The sequence below is a fragment of the Sparus aurata genome, chromosome 7 (assembly GCF_900880675.1).
Source record: "Sparus aurata chromosome 7, fSpaAur1.1, whole genome shotgun sequence".
Classification (NCBI taxonomy): domain Eukaryota; kingdom Metazoa; phylum Chordata; class Actinopteri; order Spariformes; family Sparidae; genus Sparus; species Sparus aurata.
The window spans coordinates 8154506-8173067 of NC_044193.1; the positions used below are offsets into that span (position 1 = coordinate 8154506).

The 18562-nt window shown below is 39.2% G+C and overlaps 2 protein-coding genes across 3 annotated transcripts; both read left to right on the top strand.

Annotated features, from left to right (window-relative positions):
• The first annotated feature begins 1442 nt into the window (after positions 1 to 1442).
• LOC115584790 (glucose-induced degradation protein 8-B homolog) lies at positions 1443 to 6711 on the top strand. 2 transcript variants are annotated; one of them, XM_030422522.1, is made up of 5 exons: positions 1443 to 1641; positions 1980 to 2107; positions 2246 to 2442; positions 2752 to 2949; positions 5098 to 6711. In XM_030422522.1, exons 2-5 carry the CDS (start codon positions 1987 to 1989, stop codon positions 5269 to 5271), a joined length of 690 nt encoding a protein of 229 aa, XP_030278382.1. In that variant the 5' UTR covers positions 1443 to 1641; positions 1980 to 1986; the 3' UTR covers positions 5272 to 6711. The 2 variants fall into 2 exon arrangements, with proteins under 2 accessions (XP_030278382.1, XP_030278383.1); XM_030422523.1 differs by lacking the exon at positions 1443 to 1641 and adding an exon at positions 1668 to 1793.
• Positions 6712 to 6835: 124 nt separating this feature from the next.
• Positions 6836 to 17320, top strand: LOC115584789 (solute carrier family 17 member 9-like). The gene is made up of 13 exons (XM_030422520.1): positions 6836 to 7209; positions 8590 to 8787; positions 9626 to 9765; positions 10939 to 11038; positions 11128 to 11252; positions 12519 to 12612; positions 12706 to 12802; positions 12977 to 13064; positions 13177 to 13211; positions 14179 to 14294; positions 15330 to 15385; positions 15475 to 15504; positions 16353 to 17320. Exons 1-13 carry the CDS (start codon positions 7085 to 7087, stop codon positions 16520 to 16522), a joined length of 1374 nt encoding a protein of 457 aa, XP_030278380.1. The 5' UTR covers positions 6836 to 7084; the 3' UTR covers positions 16523 to 17320.
• The last annotated feature ends 1242 nt before the right edge of the window (positions 17321 to 18562 follow it).

An 18562-nucleotide genomic window follows, 5' to 3' on the forward strand; every position in this document is an offset into this window, starting at 1 on the left:
CATTAGAATGACCCACATTAGTGCCATTTTGAGATGTGGAAGGTATTCAAGCTACGGTTATTGATACTAGAAGGAAAACATAGGGTCGTATTTTGTCTGTGTCTTGTATTTCCATAGAAGCCAATCTCACATTGAGCTTGAAGCAAAAGTAAGTCTAAAAGTAATGCTCCTATGATTTTAACCATAACAATTTATCTGTGTCTCTCATTTTTTAGTTGCTTTGAAACAGCTTTTCTTTTTTGTATAAAACTTGAATATTAACACTGAAAAAAACACATCATATATATACACCTAGCTTTATATGTAATAGCCAATTAAATAAACACATAGGGTGTATACAAATCTGGATTGAATTCATCTAGTCAGATTTAACATTGCAATAAATGGGAAACTTTACATTGAGTGTTGTTTTAGAACTAGATGGTTACATATTTACATGTAAATATTCAGGGACATCACTATTTTTGAGTGTCTTGTGTTAGAATTTAGTTTGAATTCTTTAGTCATCTTGGTAGTTTGTGTTATGTGGTTTACTGTCCAAGATAATGTAGACTATTCAATGAAATTACAACAACAATGTAGGCTAATGAACACATAGAATGTCAATCCTGTCAGCAGATTAGAAGGTTGAATTAGGCATAAAACCCAGGTAGTCCTCAATTGACAACCATTTTAAGTCCAAAACTTTTTAAAATTCCTCTATTCTTCTAAATCAGTGCATGAAAACTACAGTGCAATTATGTTTAAGACACCCACCATAACCCTCCTCTCTGCCTGTGCATAAAGGGCACACTTTCTGCGATGGCACTGGACATAAACCATGAAGTTCAGAATCATCCAATACGAATATATTTCCTAGGACTTGCATTGCTATTCCACCGTATACGAATAAATGTGCAACAGCACATTTGGGCCTCAGGACCCCCTAAAGTCACTATTATAGCAAATTATTTTTTCGGTGCAACATCAGCATTATTCTTACTATTTACTATTACTGATTAATATATTGTATTGTTGTAATGCCTCTTCCCTTACAAACACAAGTAGGCAATTATGTCCCCCCAAAACTAAGAAAATGGCATGCAGTAAGCCTAAACCTGGGTTTTTATGTGGGGTCCCTCGGGATCTCAGGCTTGGGGCAGCTGCCCAATTTGCCTGGGTGGGTAATAAGGAGATCAGCTGAGATCAGGTGGAGGTCGTGACTGGGCCGCACGGCATTAAATCACACCATGAAACATTCAATGACCCTTAGACATTGTATGGAAGCATCTTTGTTACTGATGTTTCTTTTTTTTTTACTTGTAAAGAGAGAGATAAAGCATTTAACGTAGATAAACAGACAAACATCACGTACTCGCAGCAGATCAGATTTGGACGATTCGCTGCACCGACTGTAACTGTTCCTCGGCAACCGTGACGTCACTGCCCCCACCAATCGCAGAGCTCGCAGGACTGACGTTCCTATCGCGAGGTTATCACATTAGCTTGGTTAGTTAGCTAGCCGCGAAAAGCTTGACTGTGTAGCCGCAGTTTACAGTTTTTATTCTTCTTAAAGCACTGTCTGGACTGCGCACTGCTGTTTGGTTGTTGTCTTCTCACGCCTGCAGAGAAAGGATAATCGCCGGACCTTGTGTTTGCACGGTAAGTTGTGTAAACGCACACAGTCTGCTAACTAGCCAGGGCTGTTGCCCAGGAGGAAATGGGTTTGTTTTGGAAGCGTCGGAGAATTTCAAAAATCAATTTTTAGTGGCGCTAGCAAGCTCCCAGACGTTATTTACGCGCAGAAATATCAGGTCTGTTGTTTTGGTGTTAATTTGTCATTTTGCCATAAGTGTGTGTCGTCCATGTTTGTGCTCAGTCCTCAATATCTATCTCTGCACGGTGGCAACGTTACTGTTCATGTAGGTACAAACTGTGACCAAGCTGTGTCAGTCTTGCTCACGTTTGGCTGCTTTTCCAATGGCTTTCCCTCTTTCCAGGATCCCAATGATGAGTTATGCTGAAAAGCCAGAAGACATCACAAAAGAAGAGTGGATGGACAAATTAAACAATGTTCACATACAGAGGGCGGACATGAATCGGCTCATTATGAATTACCTGGTGACAGGTGAGGCATGTAACTGGAAGGCAGTTACTTAGAGCTGAATGTACAGATTGTACAAGTGTAAAAAAAAAAAAGAAGAAGGAGTAATTCATTAACGTCCTTAACGTCTTTGTCTGTGTCTGTTTCTTATCTGTTTTCAAGAGGGTTTCAAAGAGGCTGCAGAGAAGTTTCGGATGGAGTCTGGGATCGAGCCAAGTGTGGACCTGGACTCTTTGGATGAAAGGATAAAGATTAGAGAGATGATCCTGAAGGGACAGATACAGGAAGCTATTGCACTTATCAACAGCTTACACCCAGAGCTGCTGGACACCAATCGATACTTGTATTTTCATCTGCAGGTACATGTGCACAGAGCTTTGTGATTACATCAGTAGTTCTCCTTTTTACATGTACCTCTGGCAACTGGAAAGTAGTTGGTACCAAATGATGCATTTCATAGCTTCGCTTAAGTGAGTTTGAGGAACAGCAAAAGTATTGAAGTGTATTTAGAAAACTTAAGAGCCGTTCATCCCCTGTAGGTAAGAACCCAGGCCAAGCCATCACTGAACATAATGAACATTTTTCTTTTTTAATAGGTAAATATTGTGACACTAGATACAGCTTTAACTTAATCATTCACTGCCTGTGCTTCATTTCCACTCTTGCAGCAGCAACATCTGATTGAGTTAATCAGGCTAAGGGAGACTGAGTCAGCGCTGGAGTTTGCCCAGACGCAGCTGGCTGAGCAGGGAGAGGAGAGCCGCGAGTGTCTGACAGAGATGGAGAGAACATTAGCCCTTCTGGCCTTTGACAACCCAGAAGAGTCACCCTTTGGAGACCTGCTCAACATGATGCAGCGGCAAAAGGTTTGTTTGTTTTTATGAGTTCTTACTCAGATATTTGGTTACAATTCACTGTGTCTGCTGATTGTTTGATTTGCAGAAAAACAAACAAATATGGGCAGCAATTATCGGGTGCTTTCACATCTTTAATAATCCTTGTAATATTATTATTATTATTATTATTATTATTATTATTATTATTATTATTATTATTATTATTACAAATTCATATTTTTAAGTCTGTTTTAGCATCAGAGCTCCCGTTCTTTTTATTTCTGATCCACAGACTGCTCAATGTTACATGGACCCAGTGGGAAAATCTAGTTGAGTAGACAAGTCCTGTCGCCCTTCTCGTGTTTATATTTATGTTCCCTTTTGTCACAAAGAGTTCATGAAGAAATAACTGATTATTATAAGTGTTATTATTATTAGCCCCATGTGTGTGCATTTGCACAGGATAAGTGAAAGCTGTATCGTACTTTACTGACATAATCTCCTGGATGTGATGTCAAGGCTCTGTTAAGCGACGAATGAAGCATCTCTTCCTCAGAAGCCAAATTATAACCATAGTTACAGTTAATTTGTCTACTTTAGTTTCTACATGTGTTAGAAGCAGGGTGGGAATTTCATGGCGGCCATGGCCCCGCACTTTGGCCTTGATGCCCCATGAAAAAAAATCATTGTACGGCCACAGTGGCCTCTGTGCCCCTGGCCCGGTCAGCGTAGTGGGCTTGCCCTGAATTACAGCCACCTGAGTGCACAGTAGTTACTCACAGTAACTTCAGTGAGTTCGCGGTTCGTGCAGGTGGAGTGTCATCATCACGATGATCTCACGTCAAAGCCTCTCACACAGCAGCAGCATCTCAAAACGTAAGAACAACACTTACAGCACAGCAAGCGAGCTCAGCCAGTTTTGATATGATACGTAACTGACTTATGTGGTAGGATTTACTTTGGTAAAGTTGGAAATATATTCACAGATTCAAACCGCCGAAACATTGTTTAAACACAAATGATGACTCTTAACTACCATAGTAGTAAGGTAGTCAACGAGCTACAACTGTATTTTCATCAAAACGAGCTCCTCCAGGCTGGACATTAACACTGGTCTCTATGGTCAGCCGTCTGTGAGACGAGGGGAGGGACCGTCTGCAAAGTGCAACTCCGAAAAGAGATTCTACAAAAGATATTCAATAACTTCACTATTATTCACTGTAGTGTCACCAAAATCATTCCACACATCAATGGTCTCCTGCTGGTTATTATACCATTTTTTGTTTTGAAAAAATGTGCTTTGCCATTATTATTGTATATTGTATTATATTATCTTTGATCTTTTAATACAATATACAATAATAATTGTAGAGGACGTCTGTCTTAGTCCTGTGCAAATTGGCACCTCTATGATTGTGGGTCATATTCTGTTTTTCTGTTGTCCAACAACTGAAAGCATAAGAAATTTGACTGTAGCTCCTGATATGCTCAACAGCAGTCAACGGCTATGCTGTGAGATCATTGACTTTTCATATGTTGTTAAAGAAGGTTAGGAGCTATGCACTATATGAAACACAAACGAGGAAGTCATTTCTAAATCACATCAGGTCCCCAGATGAACTACATTCTACTATAATTACAAACAGAGGTATGTCAGAAAAGATGCATCTTGTTCAACAAGTTTTTTACAGGGGGTATTATTGTGGCATCACACAGAGGAGGATACAACCAGAGCACTCTGCTGTTTCAGTTGCATTTTACTTTCTGATCAGGGAAAAAAACTTTACGCTCAACTACTGAGAAGCATACATGTCACCATGTTTACCAAATTATACACAAATCGCTTATAATACTTGTTTATTATATAATCGCTTCCTGAACAGTTCATGAATAGCAAATGGATCTAATAGTACACTTAGCTTTTTAGATAAACACAAAAAAACCACCTCATTTGACAGCTGTTATACCAGATTTTAAGCAAACAGGCAAATGCACAAAAGTTTGTTCGACCATAAACAGGATACGCATGAAAGAACCTTTGAATGAAACCGGGTTGACTGAATTCATTCCTTTTGTGTCAGACCACATAAAGCCATTCAGAGAGCAGTGAATGCAGGAGATAAATGGGTGGACTAGATAATAAATAATTCTCTAATCTCGACCAACTTTGATGTACAGGTGTGGAGTGAGGTGAACCAAGCTGTGCTGGACTATGAAAACAGGGAATCGACGCCCAAACTGGCTAAACTCCTGAAGTTACTGCTGTGGGCACAGAACGAGCTGGACCAGAAGAAGGTGAAATATCCCAAAATGACTGACCTTAGCACGGGCACCATCGAGGACCCCAAGTGAACACAACAGCAGAGAACAGCCACCTTCCTCGTCCCCTTAATTTATGATCAGTCAGTGACTGTGTGACAACCAGGTAACATATATGTATAAACAAATGCTACATTGTTTTTCATGTTTCATCCATGAGAGGTAAGACTTAACTCATTGTGCAAACTGTAAATTGCTGTATTTGCAAATTGACAGAAATTATTTAGTTTAAATACTGATCCTGGATTTTTAGATAGATCTCAGAGACAACAAAATTCAAATTGCTGTTTTATATTTTGTCTTTCTAATGCCTAAGCCAGTAGTATTATTTATTGTGACCATTTTCCCCACTGAGACTTTATTTTGCCAGAAAGAGAGACGATGGTATACATGAGCAATGTTAGCAGTGTGGCATGCGTGGAGCCAAAAGCTGAGCTCCTCTGGATGGAGGGGAGAACAACTGTAATGGTTTAAACTTCGAAACCGCAGACACACAACTGCCCTTTTTCTAGTGAAGGTATGTTTAGATCGAGATGACACACTGCAAGAGTCTAGATTGTTTCAAATCAGAAATAAGTTTAGAATTTAAATTTCTTACACAAAATGTGAATATTTTTCAATTAATGGAAAGACAGTTTATCAATGTAATATACTTTTAATTAATATAATATTTTATGTTTTTATTTAGTGTGATGTTTGAAGATTTGCTAAAAAATCAACCACTTGCATCCTACACCTTGAAATTTGATTGTACCCTTACAGTACGACGTCTACGGGATAAACTGGTTTGCAAATTGATCCTTTCACTTAATGTTAGAGAGTGATATCCGTCCTGACTGACATGTTGAAGTCGGAGATGGGTTTCTGACTGAGCATGCACTCCCCCCAACATGTTTCTAATGGTTGCTTTCGGTTTCATGTTACAAAAGGTTGATGTAAGGAAGAAAGCTCTGCCAAAACTCATTGAAGGTGGGACGATGAGAGAAAGAGCCGCTCCGATCAATAGATGCAAATGAACGATGGGGTCAATCACAGCAACTCTGAGGGGTGAAATGTTTCAAATCTATATGGACAGGTTCTTTGGTTCATTGGCTTTTCTTTTGGTCATTCATATAACGATCAAATGCATTTAAATTTTGAAGGCGTCTTGAAAAGGGTCACAGAACTTGCTGTTCATTTTGCCACTTTCAAAGCCGTTAGTATTTTAACTTTATCTGCATGTAAGTGTATCTTTTTGTTTCAATGGGGAAAGGCACTTGTGCTTGTTTATTTTGTTTGTTTACTTTTATAAAAAAAAAACAACAAACTTGCTGCTAGTTGTCCATCCTTAATTTCTTTTAAGGTTGTATTGTCTTTATAGATATTGGCTTTGACAAATACTGAGACCCAGAGAGCTCACATCCCTTTTATTATTCAACATTTTTAAGATCAGATTTGCAGTTATTAAAATAAACAAAACTTTTGTGAACCATACAAGAGCTGTTTCTTTCTTCTCCATTTTCTGAGTCTGCATGTGCGCAGATTTTGAGGGAAGTTCCACTGATAATTTTAAGATATACTGTAAAATATTTCAAGAACTGAAAATGTTGTTAACAACCGAGAGCTTTATAATCAACAAATACGTCTCTGACATTTAAATAGAGGCGTAGGCAAATGTTATACCCAGTAATAACTCTGCCCAGACCTCAGCTGTCAGCCTTGCAAATCAGGTGCTCAATTTAAGTTTTGTCCCAACAAGTTTGACCTGTTCCGGCTCGTCTGCCTGTAGAAATGAGGTAGAGCAGCAGCACTTCTCTCCGTGGGAGAGACTTTCACAGACGACAGAAAAGGAACCAGTGTTGTCTGAATGGCCGACAAGCACACCTCAGGAGACGGCAGGAATGACTACATTGGTTCTATATTGGATCCCAAGATTTGCTCGGCTAATGCCTGTTCTGAAGAGGAAGCAGAAGACCCACACCTGTGGCCCAGGTGAGACTAAGACAGCCTCAAAACACCACACTGAGGTTTATTTTACACGCTGTCCTGCTGTTTCTAACAAGATTCTACCGAGCTGTACTCTTGTATCTGAGCTAAAACACAACTGGTGTTTTTAAGAATAACAATGTGGAATAACAAGGACCCTGATATCATCACAGAGCATATATCTGAAACTATTTCTTAAAAGAGTAAAATGTGAACCGTGTGTATGAGACGAATAGATACCTCGATTTAAACTGACACGGCAAAGTCAAAGACAAATAATGACATGCATGGCTGGTAGTTCATTGGAAGAGAAGAGCTTTGTTTGTTTTTTGCTATGCTGGTGGCATGGCTCTGTGGATGGTCAGTCTGCCAGTTGGCCTACTGCTTTGCTACAGACTGAAATATTTCGAACAACCATTGGATTAATTCCATTCAAAAAGTTCCCTTTCCCGACTTCCTGCTCAAACTGTAATGCTTCCTGTCAGGCTGAGACCATGACAACAAGGTAACACATAAATAAAGAGCATTCCCAAAAATTAAACGGCACATACATGATCATAATTTGTATTTTTTTAATCACTACATCTGGTGGACCAAATTGAACTGTACGCTGATCAGCCTTGGTCTTGATTATGACCTTTGGTAAAGATACCTCAGAGGAAAAACGTGCAATCTGTTAAAGGATAAGTTCACAAAAAAATGAAAATTAATCCATTGTATACTTACCTTCGTGTTGATGTAATGTCTGGTCAAGTGTCAAAGTCCACAAAACATTTCTGGAGCCTTAAGGCAAACCAGCGTTGCAGCATTCTCCTAAACAGCTGATTTAGAACGGGACTTGCTTTAAAAGTTTGACTATTTAACAACCCCAAAAAACCTAAAACAGCAATTTTGCTTGCACTCTGGCATAATCCAAGTCTCCAGAAAGCCCTGAAATCCCCAATTGATTATTAAAAGATGTTATTTACATCCTCAATGCACAGTCCAGCTTGTCTATGTCAGATGGGATGCATGCTTATTATTTTAGTTTAGCAGCTGCAGTGAAGATTTTGGTGAAAGAAAAGGCCAAATGTAATGTAAATGTCTTTTCAAATCAGTTCTGGACCTCAATCAGTTCAGTCATGTGTTTAGTGTTAATATATGCTAATATTTATATATATAAAAAAATCTACTTAAACAGCTTCATGCTAAAATAATTGTGACCATGTTAGCAACTGTTGATAGCCTTTTGCTTAGTGCTACAGAGCAGCTAGCGGTGGTACTGCCCGGCTCTGTGTGTGTTGGTTTGTTGACCTTTACCTTTGTAGTTGCAGTAACTTTGGTTACAGCTTTGATCCATTATGTTTGACATCATCAAGTAAAACCTGTTTCCCTTCATGCTTGAAGACCGCTGGCACGGAAATGGATCCCGACACTGTTTATGGGCACCTGCCTGCTCCTCTGTGCCAGGATGGTCATGCCGGTCTGTGCAGTGTCTATGTCAGCCTCTCTGAACTGGAGTAAGATCGACACTGGGCTGGTACTGGGTGGATTCTTCTGGGGTTACTGTTTGACTCAGATCCTGGGAGGACATGCCAGTGACAAGTAAGCAAGCCAGCAGCCTGTGTTCAAATGTATTTCAGTACATTTACTACAACTCTGTACCTCTACTTCACTACATCTCAGGGAAATATTAAACAGTGTGCTTCTCTACATTTATCTCACGGCTTTAGTTACTAGTTACTTTACAAAGTAAGATTTTTGCAGACAAAACATGAAAATGTTTGTTGTTGTTGATACAAAAACAGCCGTAGCGAAGACATCACTTTGGGCTCTGGTTAACTGTGACAACATTTCTCACTTTTTGCAGAATATTCATAAACCCTGAATCAGTTAATGGAAAAATTAAATACCCAATTAATCCATTGGGAAAAGAGATATAGAGATGTAAAGGTATTAACTTAACTTGTCTATTGGTAGTTTAAAAGGCCATCATATAGTTTAGAAGAAGAAATTCAAACTCAGGATTTTAATATTTAAAATATTAGTGAGGTGACAATACAAACAAACAATTTTTTTCCATAACTGAACGAACAAGCTGTTCTCAGAGGACAATACGGTCTGAACACTTTCTGAACCAAGAAAGGTGGCAGGGTCCGCCACATATAAACAAAGTAAAACAGTATGAAGCTATGTCGTCCTTTAAGTTCAGTTTGTTTATTCAGTTTAATAATCTTGAAAACAGAGAGTTTGTTTATTTAGTTTGTTTCGGCGTAAAGATTTTTCTCCTGATTAGAATTTCTTCCTCAAAACTCCACCGCGCACCTTTAAGTAAAGGATCTGAACACAGCATTGCTGATCTGATGAACTTTATAGAAGACTGAGTGTTTATTCAGGTTTGGATTTTTCAGGCTTTAACTCTGTGATGTTTGTTGTTTATTAGAATGGGAGGAGAGCGCGTCCTGTTCATGTCTGCAGCCTCGTGGTCTCTCATCACAGCTGCTACTCCTCTGCTGGGCCACATGGGCTCTCACACCGCCGCTCTCATGACTTTGGCCCGATTCCTGATGGGACTACTGCAGGGTGAGCACCGTACCGGTCACAGCATAGGAATAGGCAGTTAAAGGAGTAGTACAACATTTTCAGATGCAAGTGCAAGTGCCTGTTCTGCGTTCAGCTTTCTCGAAAATTGCTCATCCGAACTACTTTATATATGACACTGCGCTTTAGAAAGGCGAAGTCGCGCCCCCTCCGGTTTGCCCCATGGGACCTTATCACGAAATAAATTTGTACAGTAGTTAATGAGGAGAGACGAATACAGTTTTTGATCGTGTTTGGATTGTGCCATGATTTACACATATGATGTTTGTCAATTAAAAAGATAAAAAGTCCTAGTTTTTAATGATAATGAAGTGTCATTATTTTTGTGTAAGACTGTAAAACACTTATTACGATCAACATACGACATCAATACCGACTGCACTTCAGTGGAAGGAGAGTTTGTCAGCTTGGCGAGTTATCTGACATACAGGACAGGCTCAACAGGGTTTCGGTGAACATTAAATGAGACGTCACTCGCACAACTACTGGGTGTGTAGACTGTATAACCACATATTTTCACAGTCTTACCTGTCAGTAGTTTCATGACAAACTGCCACTTTGTGGGGCTGCAAATGTATCATGTTAAATTGACAATTTGACAATTTGACAATTTGAATTTGAATTTGAATCTTAATTTATGGCACAATTCAAACGGAATCAAAAAAGAATTAATTACTAATTATTATTATTAAAATAATGTAATTTTTTGAAAAAGTGGAAGGTCCATGCCTCTGTGTACACCAGCCAAGTGTGAAGGCGATCGGATGAACGGTTGTCAAGAAACTTTATCAACAGACAGACATACTGAGATTCCCTTTTAGTTAGATAAGTGAGTTCATTTTCTTGCTAAGAGATGGATAATAAGATCTGGACTGACAGCAGTTTCCAGGCAATGAGCAGGGATGATGGGAAGCCACTGTTCCTGGCCAGGCTAGCTGTTTCCCCCTGCTTCCAGTCTTTATGCAAAGCTAACCCATTGCTTTACATTTCATACTGTGCAGGCATGAGAGTTGTGTCGATCACTTCATCCAACTTCTGAGTGAACACACATTTCTTCCAAGTGTGAAACCTTTTTAATAAAAGCTCCTGTGAATCGCAATTGGTGACTGAACTGTACCAGCTCACAGATTTTCCTTATCCACTAATGTCCTCCAGGTGTTTTCTACCCGTCCCTGGCCAGCCTTTGCTCCCAGCGTGTAGTGGAGGGAGAGAGAGGGCTTTTGATGAGCACCATGAACGCCGGAGGCAATCTTGGGTATGTTAAACTTACAAGCTCATCTGTGCTTTAACACACCCATCTATCTCTGGTGACATTTTTGTCTTTGATTTTTGTTTCTCTGTCAGAATGTTGTTGGCAGGCGCGCTGGCATCCCTGTTGCTGGACCGGTATGGCTGGGAAAGCGTGTTCTATGCATCTGGTTTCTTGTCTGGCCTCTGGGCAGTCATTGTTTGGAGGTGTTTCTTAAAAGGTACAGCAGCTACACTTGTCAGTCATTCCTGAGTAGCACACTTGCACAGTGGCAACACGGCTTTATGGATGCCAGTGTCGGTCGCTCCACCACTTACGGGTATACGGGCTAAAATATTCCATGATATTTTGACCAATTTAGTTTTTTCAGGTCAGGTACAGATACTGCAGCTGTAGCTCAGCGGGTAGAGCAGGTCGGCTAGTGATCGGAATGTCGCTGGTTCAAATCCCAGATCCTAACCTTAACCCTAAATCCTTGAGCAAAATACTGAACCCCAAATTGCTCCTGATGAGTGGTTGGCACCTTGCATGGCAGCCTCTGCAGGGCCCTGCGATGAGCTGGCCACTTGTCCAGGATTTACCCTGCCCTCGCCCGGAGACAGCTGGGATTGGCTCCAGCAAAAACCCCCGCGACCCCATAAAAGGGATAAAGCAGTTACAGACGATGGATGGATGGATAGATACAGATACTAATTATCAGTAATCAAGGAGCACGATAATAGATATTTGTATCTGACTGGCAGTAAAAATGAAAATCTTGGTGTGCGTACATGATGGAATGTAACTATATTTATTTGATGACTTTGGTAACTAGTTACTTTGCAGATCCAGGCTATTCAGTGTTGACAGACTATTACCTGTGATGTGTAACCAATCAGAGTTGTGGGTGGGACCGTGAGTTGGACTACAGCCTGAGAAAGAATGCATCCCCTGAGCCAGAGTGATGCATTTGGAAACTAGAACGGCTCTACAGTCCCCTTTAAATCAAACAAGCCTGAATTTTCTTTGACCAAGATCCATACACTATTCCCTGAGAAATTAGCAAACATCTTGAAAGATTCCCTCTCATCTCGCAGTGTCAAAGAAAAAGAAAAATCAGTCCAGTCAACGATTTATCTGGATTTGAACCAAAAGTTAATGGGAATCTTTTCTGGGATGGGACCCGCTTCCATCCAAGATCTGTTGAAATCTGTTTATACAGACGTGACAAACACGCCGTGAAACAACTCAACTGTTGGATTGACTGTCATGACATTAGGTAACACACGTTCATGCCCCGCTTAGGATGAATTCATAAACTTTGTTGACCTCTTATCTTTCCATCTGGAGTGTTTTGTTTATGCAAACTAATGACGTTATCATCAGCCTCCGCTGTTCTTTGTGTTCAGGTCTAATGGTGGCTAGCCATGTTAGTTTGTGCTCTGTTGCTAAAACATGCAGTAACTTTTATACAACAGTGTTACATAACGTGTCGTGTGTGCTTCAGGTGAAGTCGCCCCCAAACCGATGCAGCTGAGTAGAGACTCACAACATGTGTCACTGATGCGCTGTCTGAGGCTTCTGAAGGTGCCATCCGTCTGGTAAAGCTCACACTCTTCAGTCCTCCAGTGTTCATCCAACACATGCTCGCTTGACTTCTCAGCCTGATCCCAGCTCCCTCTCTTCTCTCTCAGGGCCATGGTGTTTGCTCACATGTGCATCTCCAGCACTTCCTACACTTTATTGTCATGGCTGCCAACATACTTTGAGGAATCGTTTCCACACGCCAAGGTATTTGTTCTCTCCACCATGTGTTGTCATTAAGCCTATAAACTTCCTGATCTGTATGTTTTGATTGTTCCACGTTGACACTCCAGGTTCTAGACTGAGGCCAAGTACACTACATTGATTCAATTCTTCAAGAAAACTGATTCATGTTTCTCTCCAACTCGACTGTTTGTGCAGGGATGGGTGTATAACATAGTTCCATGGTTTACTGCAATCCCATCAGGAATTGGTGGAGGATGTCTGTCAGATCATCTCATAAACCAAGGTATTAAACAAGAGTCTTCATTATTGTGTTGTTGTTTTATCAGGTTTTTCTTTTCTCATAGAAACAGAAATATTAATACAAATATTAAAATCTCCTGTTTCTTTCTCTGCAGGATATCGTGTATCACATGTGAGAAAGTTAATGCAGGTAAGTGTGGGGAAAAAAAAGTCTGTATATAATTTTGTTAATGTGATGAAAGGTGTGTCTGTGTGTGGCGTAAAGGTTTGTCCTGACTCGCTGTGTAGCCTTTCACGTTTTGAATTTTTGTGTGTGTTCCAAACATGTGAATACAAGCCTTAAAGCTTCCGGAGGGCACGTAGAAGAACTGTGAACCACTGTTGTCTTTTGGGACACGCTCACTCCACTCACAGATTCTCTATTCCCGTCCCGATGTTGTCACACTGCCACTCATGATGAACCACTAGTATTAAAGATTTCATGTAAAGATTAATTGATCGGTGTAAAGCCTGACTGATGCTTGATAGCAATATTAGAGAGTATAAAACCCTGATATTAATTTAATTGCTGATATATGCAAGTTTTTTGCAATGAAATGTGGTTTTCAAAGACTATAATCACACAGCAGACTAGTCCGATTTGTCCCTCAAGTCAAGAGTGTCGGCACTGATATTTGCAAGTGATCAGGCTGAATTTTCTGGTCCAGACGCCAATATATCTGAATAGGCTGCTATGTTGTAGGTTGTATTTAAACTCCGTTCACTGGGGACGCAGCTCTCCAACATGGAGACACGATCAACTGTCCTGCTCTGCAAACCGTCACTCGTCAGGTCGAGCGGCACATAGTTTACATCAGCGTTCAACGCCAGGCTGTTGTTCTCTGAGTCGTCTTCGTATTTCACGCGCTTGCACATATAAACTGTCGAACTGAACAGCTTGACTTGATTAGGACTTTTTATCTCTTTTATCTCTTGTCACTCGGGTTGTGCTTGTACACCTGAGAGGCTCCACTACAGAAGTGATAAATGAATAAATATAATGTATAGAGAAATCAAAGTTGTTTGTCAGTCTGCTGGTGTGAGTGATGTATTCAAGTTGAAAGTTTCTGATTGATTGTTCCTTTAAATATCCCACCTGTCTGTCTTTTCATCCTCAGTTCCTTGCCATGGGTGCATCGAGTGTGTTTATTCTGCTGCTGTCCGGAGCTGTCACATTCCCCTCAAGTTTGCTTTTCGTCTGTGCTGCGATTGGTCTGTGCACCTTCACCAGCGGGTACGTTACTGTTGGAAAGATTCTGTCTGTGTGCTTGAAGGAAACGTTTTACCTAAAGATGAAAATTCAGTCATTATCTTCTCACCTTCATGCTGACGGAAAGTCAGGCGAGTCTCCAGAAGCCCTCAGGTCCCAAATGAACTTGAGACGATGTTATTTACAACCGCTACACATGTTGAGGGCTTATTGGGGACTATTTCCTGCAGCGGATGAATACACATTTGGTGCTCTAGTTGTTGTAATGAAGGAGTATGTCGCTCAGTGCAGCAGTGTGGCTCTTTTGTGTGTTGTTAACAGTTTTTTTTTTACAACAACAGAGTTCAGTTATTTTAGCAACACTGATTTCACTGTCTGTCCACAATCCTGCATGAAATCGTCTGCTATATTGTTGGAGGTGCAAACACAGAGATGCCTTTTCTGAGCATGCAAAGAAAATATGGAGTTGATTTTCTGTTTTTGAGCAACGTTTGTTGACTGAAGGATTGTTCCAACAAAGTCCTTGGTGACATTTAGTTAAATGATCCTCAAGAATCTCCACCAGTGGACAACAGAGACATTTGAGACTGTTGACCGACCCAGTGGCTGATGGACCGATCACTCAGTGCGGCTCTGGCTTGACTGGATCTTTTTCTAGAACAGCCTTTCACCCACAGTGCTCCTCCCTCAGGCTCTTATTCGTGGCTCAGGAATTTAAGAGGTGCATATTTGTCGCTCCTGTCATCACTTTTCATCTGATGATGGTTCACACAGCTCACAGTCCACCGCTTTATCATGGTTTTACACTAGCACCGGCCAAAACTAAATATTTATGAGTGATAAGCTGATTGATGACAATCTCAACAGCGACAACCTCTTTGTTTGCACCTCCAACAAAAATGGTGGATTTGCTGACAGTTATAAAAAGATGAACTACTGCCAGACTTACTTTTTATACACACTGTTTTTATAGTGTTGTAAATAAGTAAATTAGAGTTAATCGTTATTTGTTTTGTCGTTGATTTAACTGTTGAGGTAAGGGCGTCTGTTGTGTTTCAGTGGCGTGACTGTGAATGTCCAGGATCTGACCCCATCATGTGCTGGTGCCCTCTTCGGTGAGTCTTTATCTGTATTTATGTGTCATAAAACTGTGATACTCTTTTTGCTAATAGACATTTAATCAATATTTCCTTTTCTGCAACAGGTTTTATGAACATGTGTGGTGCTTTTATGGGTATGTATCTAAGTTTTTATTTTATTTTATATACTTTTTTCAATATACAGGAAGCACCTGTACTTGTTAACTAATGAATCTGGAATTTAACGGTAAATTCTCAACCCAGTCACCAGAATAAATGTTGGCAGTGGACATTTCTGACATTTTTTGTTTCTCATTTTGCTGACATTTCAAATGTCTATATAGTCAATTTTAATTTGTATCATGTGTCGACGCTGTGCTTATGCTCTGGTTAGGTGTAGGCACAAAAAACACTTTAGTATTTTAATTAAAAGTAGGACTTTTTTCCTAATCTTAACCAATTTTGAAGCCACAAACACGAGAGCATACGTCCCAACTTCTTGTCAAAAATGTCTGTTTTTGTCGCCACAAACATGGCAGGAAATTGTCCCAAGCTCCTGTAAGAAACACAAAATTTCTGTGCAACAAACACAACTGGAGATGTCCTGACTTTCTGTAATATATATCTTTTTTGGGTCACCACAACTATGCTGGAGATGTTCAAATATATTGTTTTTGTCACTACAAACATGGCTAAAGAAAAAAATGGCTTGAGAAGTCCCGTCTTCCTTTAATATATATGTTATTTGTCACCATGAACAGGCTCACAAATGTTGCAACACTGTCTAAAACCTTCGTCAGCCGTGTGGCCTACGTAATGTGAACATCATATGGCGTGTTTTTGTATGGTACGCTGCTATGACGTGTACAAATGTCAACGAAACAGTGGTTTGCAGAAACATTAACTGCCAACATTTCATCCTTGTATCTGGGCTGAAATTCCCAGTTGTAACTTCCTGCTCTGATCTCACATGACTCTGTTTTCCTTGGTGTGTTTCACACAGGACTGATGGTGGTCTCCGCGTCGGGTTACCTGATTGAGGTCACGCAGTCGTGGGTCAGCGTGTTCTCACTCATCGTTTTAATAAACGTCACGGGCCTCGGGGTTTTCCTCATCTTCGGAGATGCTCGTCGCGTCGACTTGGACGGATACAGAAAGATGGATGTGTCTTGACCCCGTGTTTCAAATACCAGTCCGTATTTGATTGCGAGACTGGACATTACAATTAGGTCTGTATCAACAGTCAGTCGAATTAACGTTAATTTGGACTTATTCTTTGCTGAAACTGGCTGTGAACAATCCAAAAAAAATTACAAAGACATTAAGGTGATTGAGAGAAATAATGCAGTGTTGAATGGCTGTTATTATTAATGTTTGGATGAAGGAAAATCAGTTATGGTGATCCTAAGAAGTGGAAATGCTGCACACCTCCTCTCCTGAAAATGAAGGAAATTGAACATTGTGCACAAGTTTTTGTTGTGTTTAAAGTGAGTCACTTTAGAAAACACGGTCTACTAAATGTGACTACACGGTGCAAATGTTTGTGAGTGTTTGATATATTTTATGGAGAAAGTTTGACGTGCTCACAGAAATGTTTACATTAATGATGATTACAGGACCAATGTGAGTTGCTGGTTGCAAAGATGGTGGATTAATTATAGCGAAATCTTTAAAAGGGCCAAATTAAAACGGTCTATTATCAGAACTGTTGGAAGGAGACTTTAGGAAAGATGCTCAAATCCACTGAAACTAGTGAGGTGCTACTCATGAGCGAAGTGTGAACAAAGATTTGTTCTGACAGGTAGTTTGCTTTAAAACAGTCCTTTGAATGTGTATTTATAATGACATATTTTTAGATATTTATTCAGCAGAACATTTTTTAAAGAAAGCTCTTCAGTTGTTGTGGTATTGTACAGTTTGGCTATGGTGACACTTTTGTACATGCAAGATTAAAATATATTAAATTGTTAATGAACAACCTTTATGATCCAAAAAGACTCTTTTTGATGAAGAAATGTTTGTTTTCTATGTGAATCTATCAAATTACATGCAGCTTCCTCTGGAGCCACAAGCCAAACACTTTATGCAGTTTGCACGCATGTTTATGTAGTTTTACTCCCCAAGACCTGTAAACACACTATAATGACTCACCCAGTTGTAGTTACATCAGTTGAAGGACATAATGAGTGCAGAAAATAGAGAAACTTAAACGGAATTATTTATAAAGTTAGAATAGACGAAAACAACTATACAAGAGCAACAACCAGTCCAACAGCCAATTGAACATAAATGAAATGTGGCTACAGAGGGAGGCTGGTGAAACACGTTCCACCAGGACGAGATCAAAGACCGACAACTTGGAACTGCTTAAAATAAATCATTTCAATGGTTTGCCATAGTGATGAGTCAGAATCATGAGATTTCTGTTTGTATCATAGTTTTTGCTCTTTGTCTCAAAATGTTGACGTTTATCTCATAATTCGACTGTTTGTCGACTCTTAGATTTTTTAAACTTGCAGTTTTTATTATTTTTCTCATTTTTTTTTTTTACTTTAATCTCATAAGATATATTTTTCATCTAAATTTTGGCTTTTTATCTTAATATTTTAGTTTTTGAAATATAATTTTGACCTTTTAGTTCATAATTTCGACTTTTTTATCTTTAGGTTTTTCGTCACATAATTCGGATTTATTAATCCATAATTTTCGTTTTTTTTAATCTCATCTCTTAATATCATTGAGTTTTTTTTTAGCTCATTATTTTGGTTTGTATCTCAAATTTGAGTTTGTAATCTCATTCATTGACCTTTAGCCTCATAATTTTTTACTTTTTAGCTAAGAAATTTGAATCAATTATCATAATATATATTTTTTTAACCTTGTAATTTGAACTTTTTAAAATATCATTTTGACCTTTAAACTCATAATTTTCCATATTAGTGTATAATTTGGCATTTTTTAATCTCATAATTTTTGTTTTTTGCTATAATTTTTACTTAAATTTTACTTAAATCGACTTTAAGATCATAATTTGAGTTTTTAAGCTAAATTTTGAGTTTGTCATTTCAATATTTTGAGTTCTCATAACTTCATAAAATCTTATTATTTTGGCTTTTTAGCTCAAAATTTTAACTTTTTTTAGCGGTTTAGATTTAGATTTTTATTTTTATTTAATCTCATATTTTTGGCCTTTGAGTTTATAATTTCATTTTT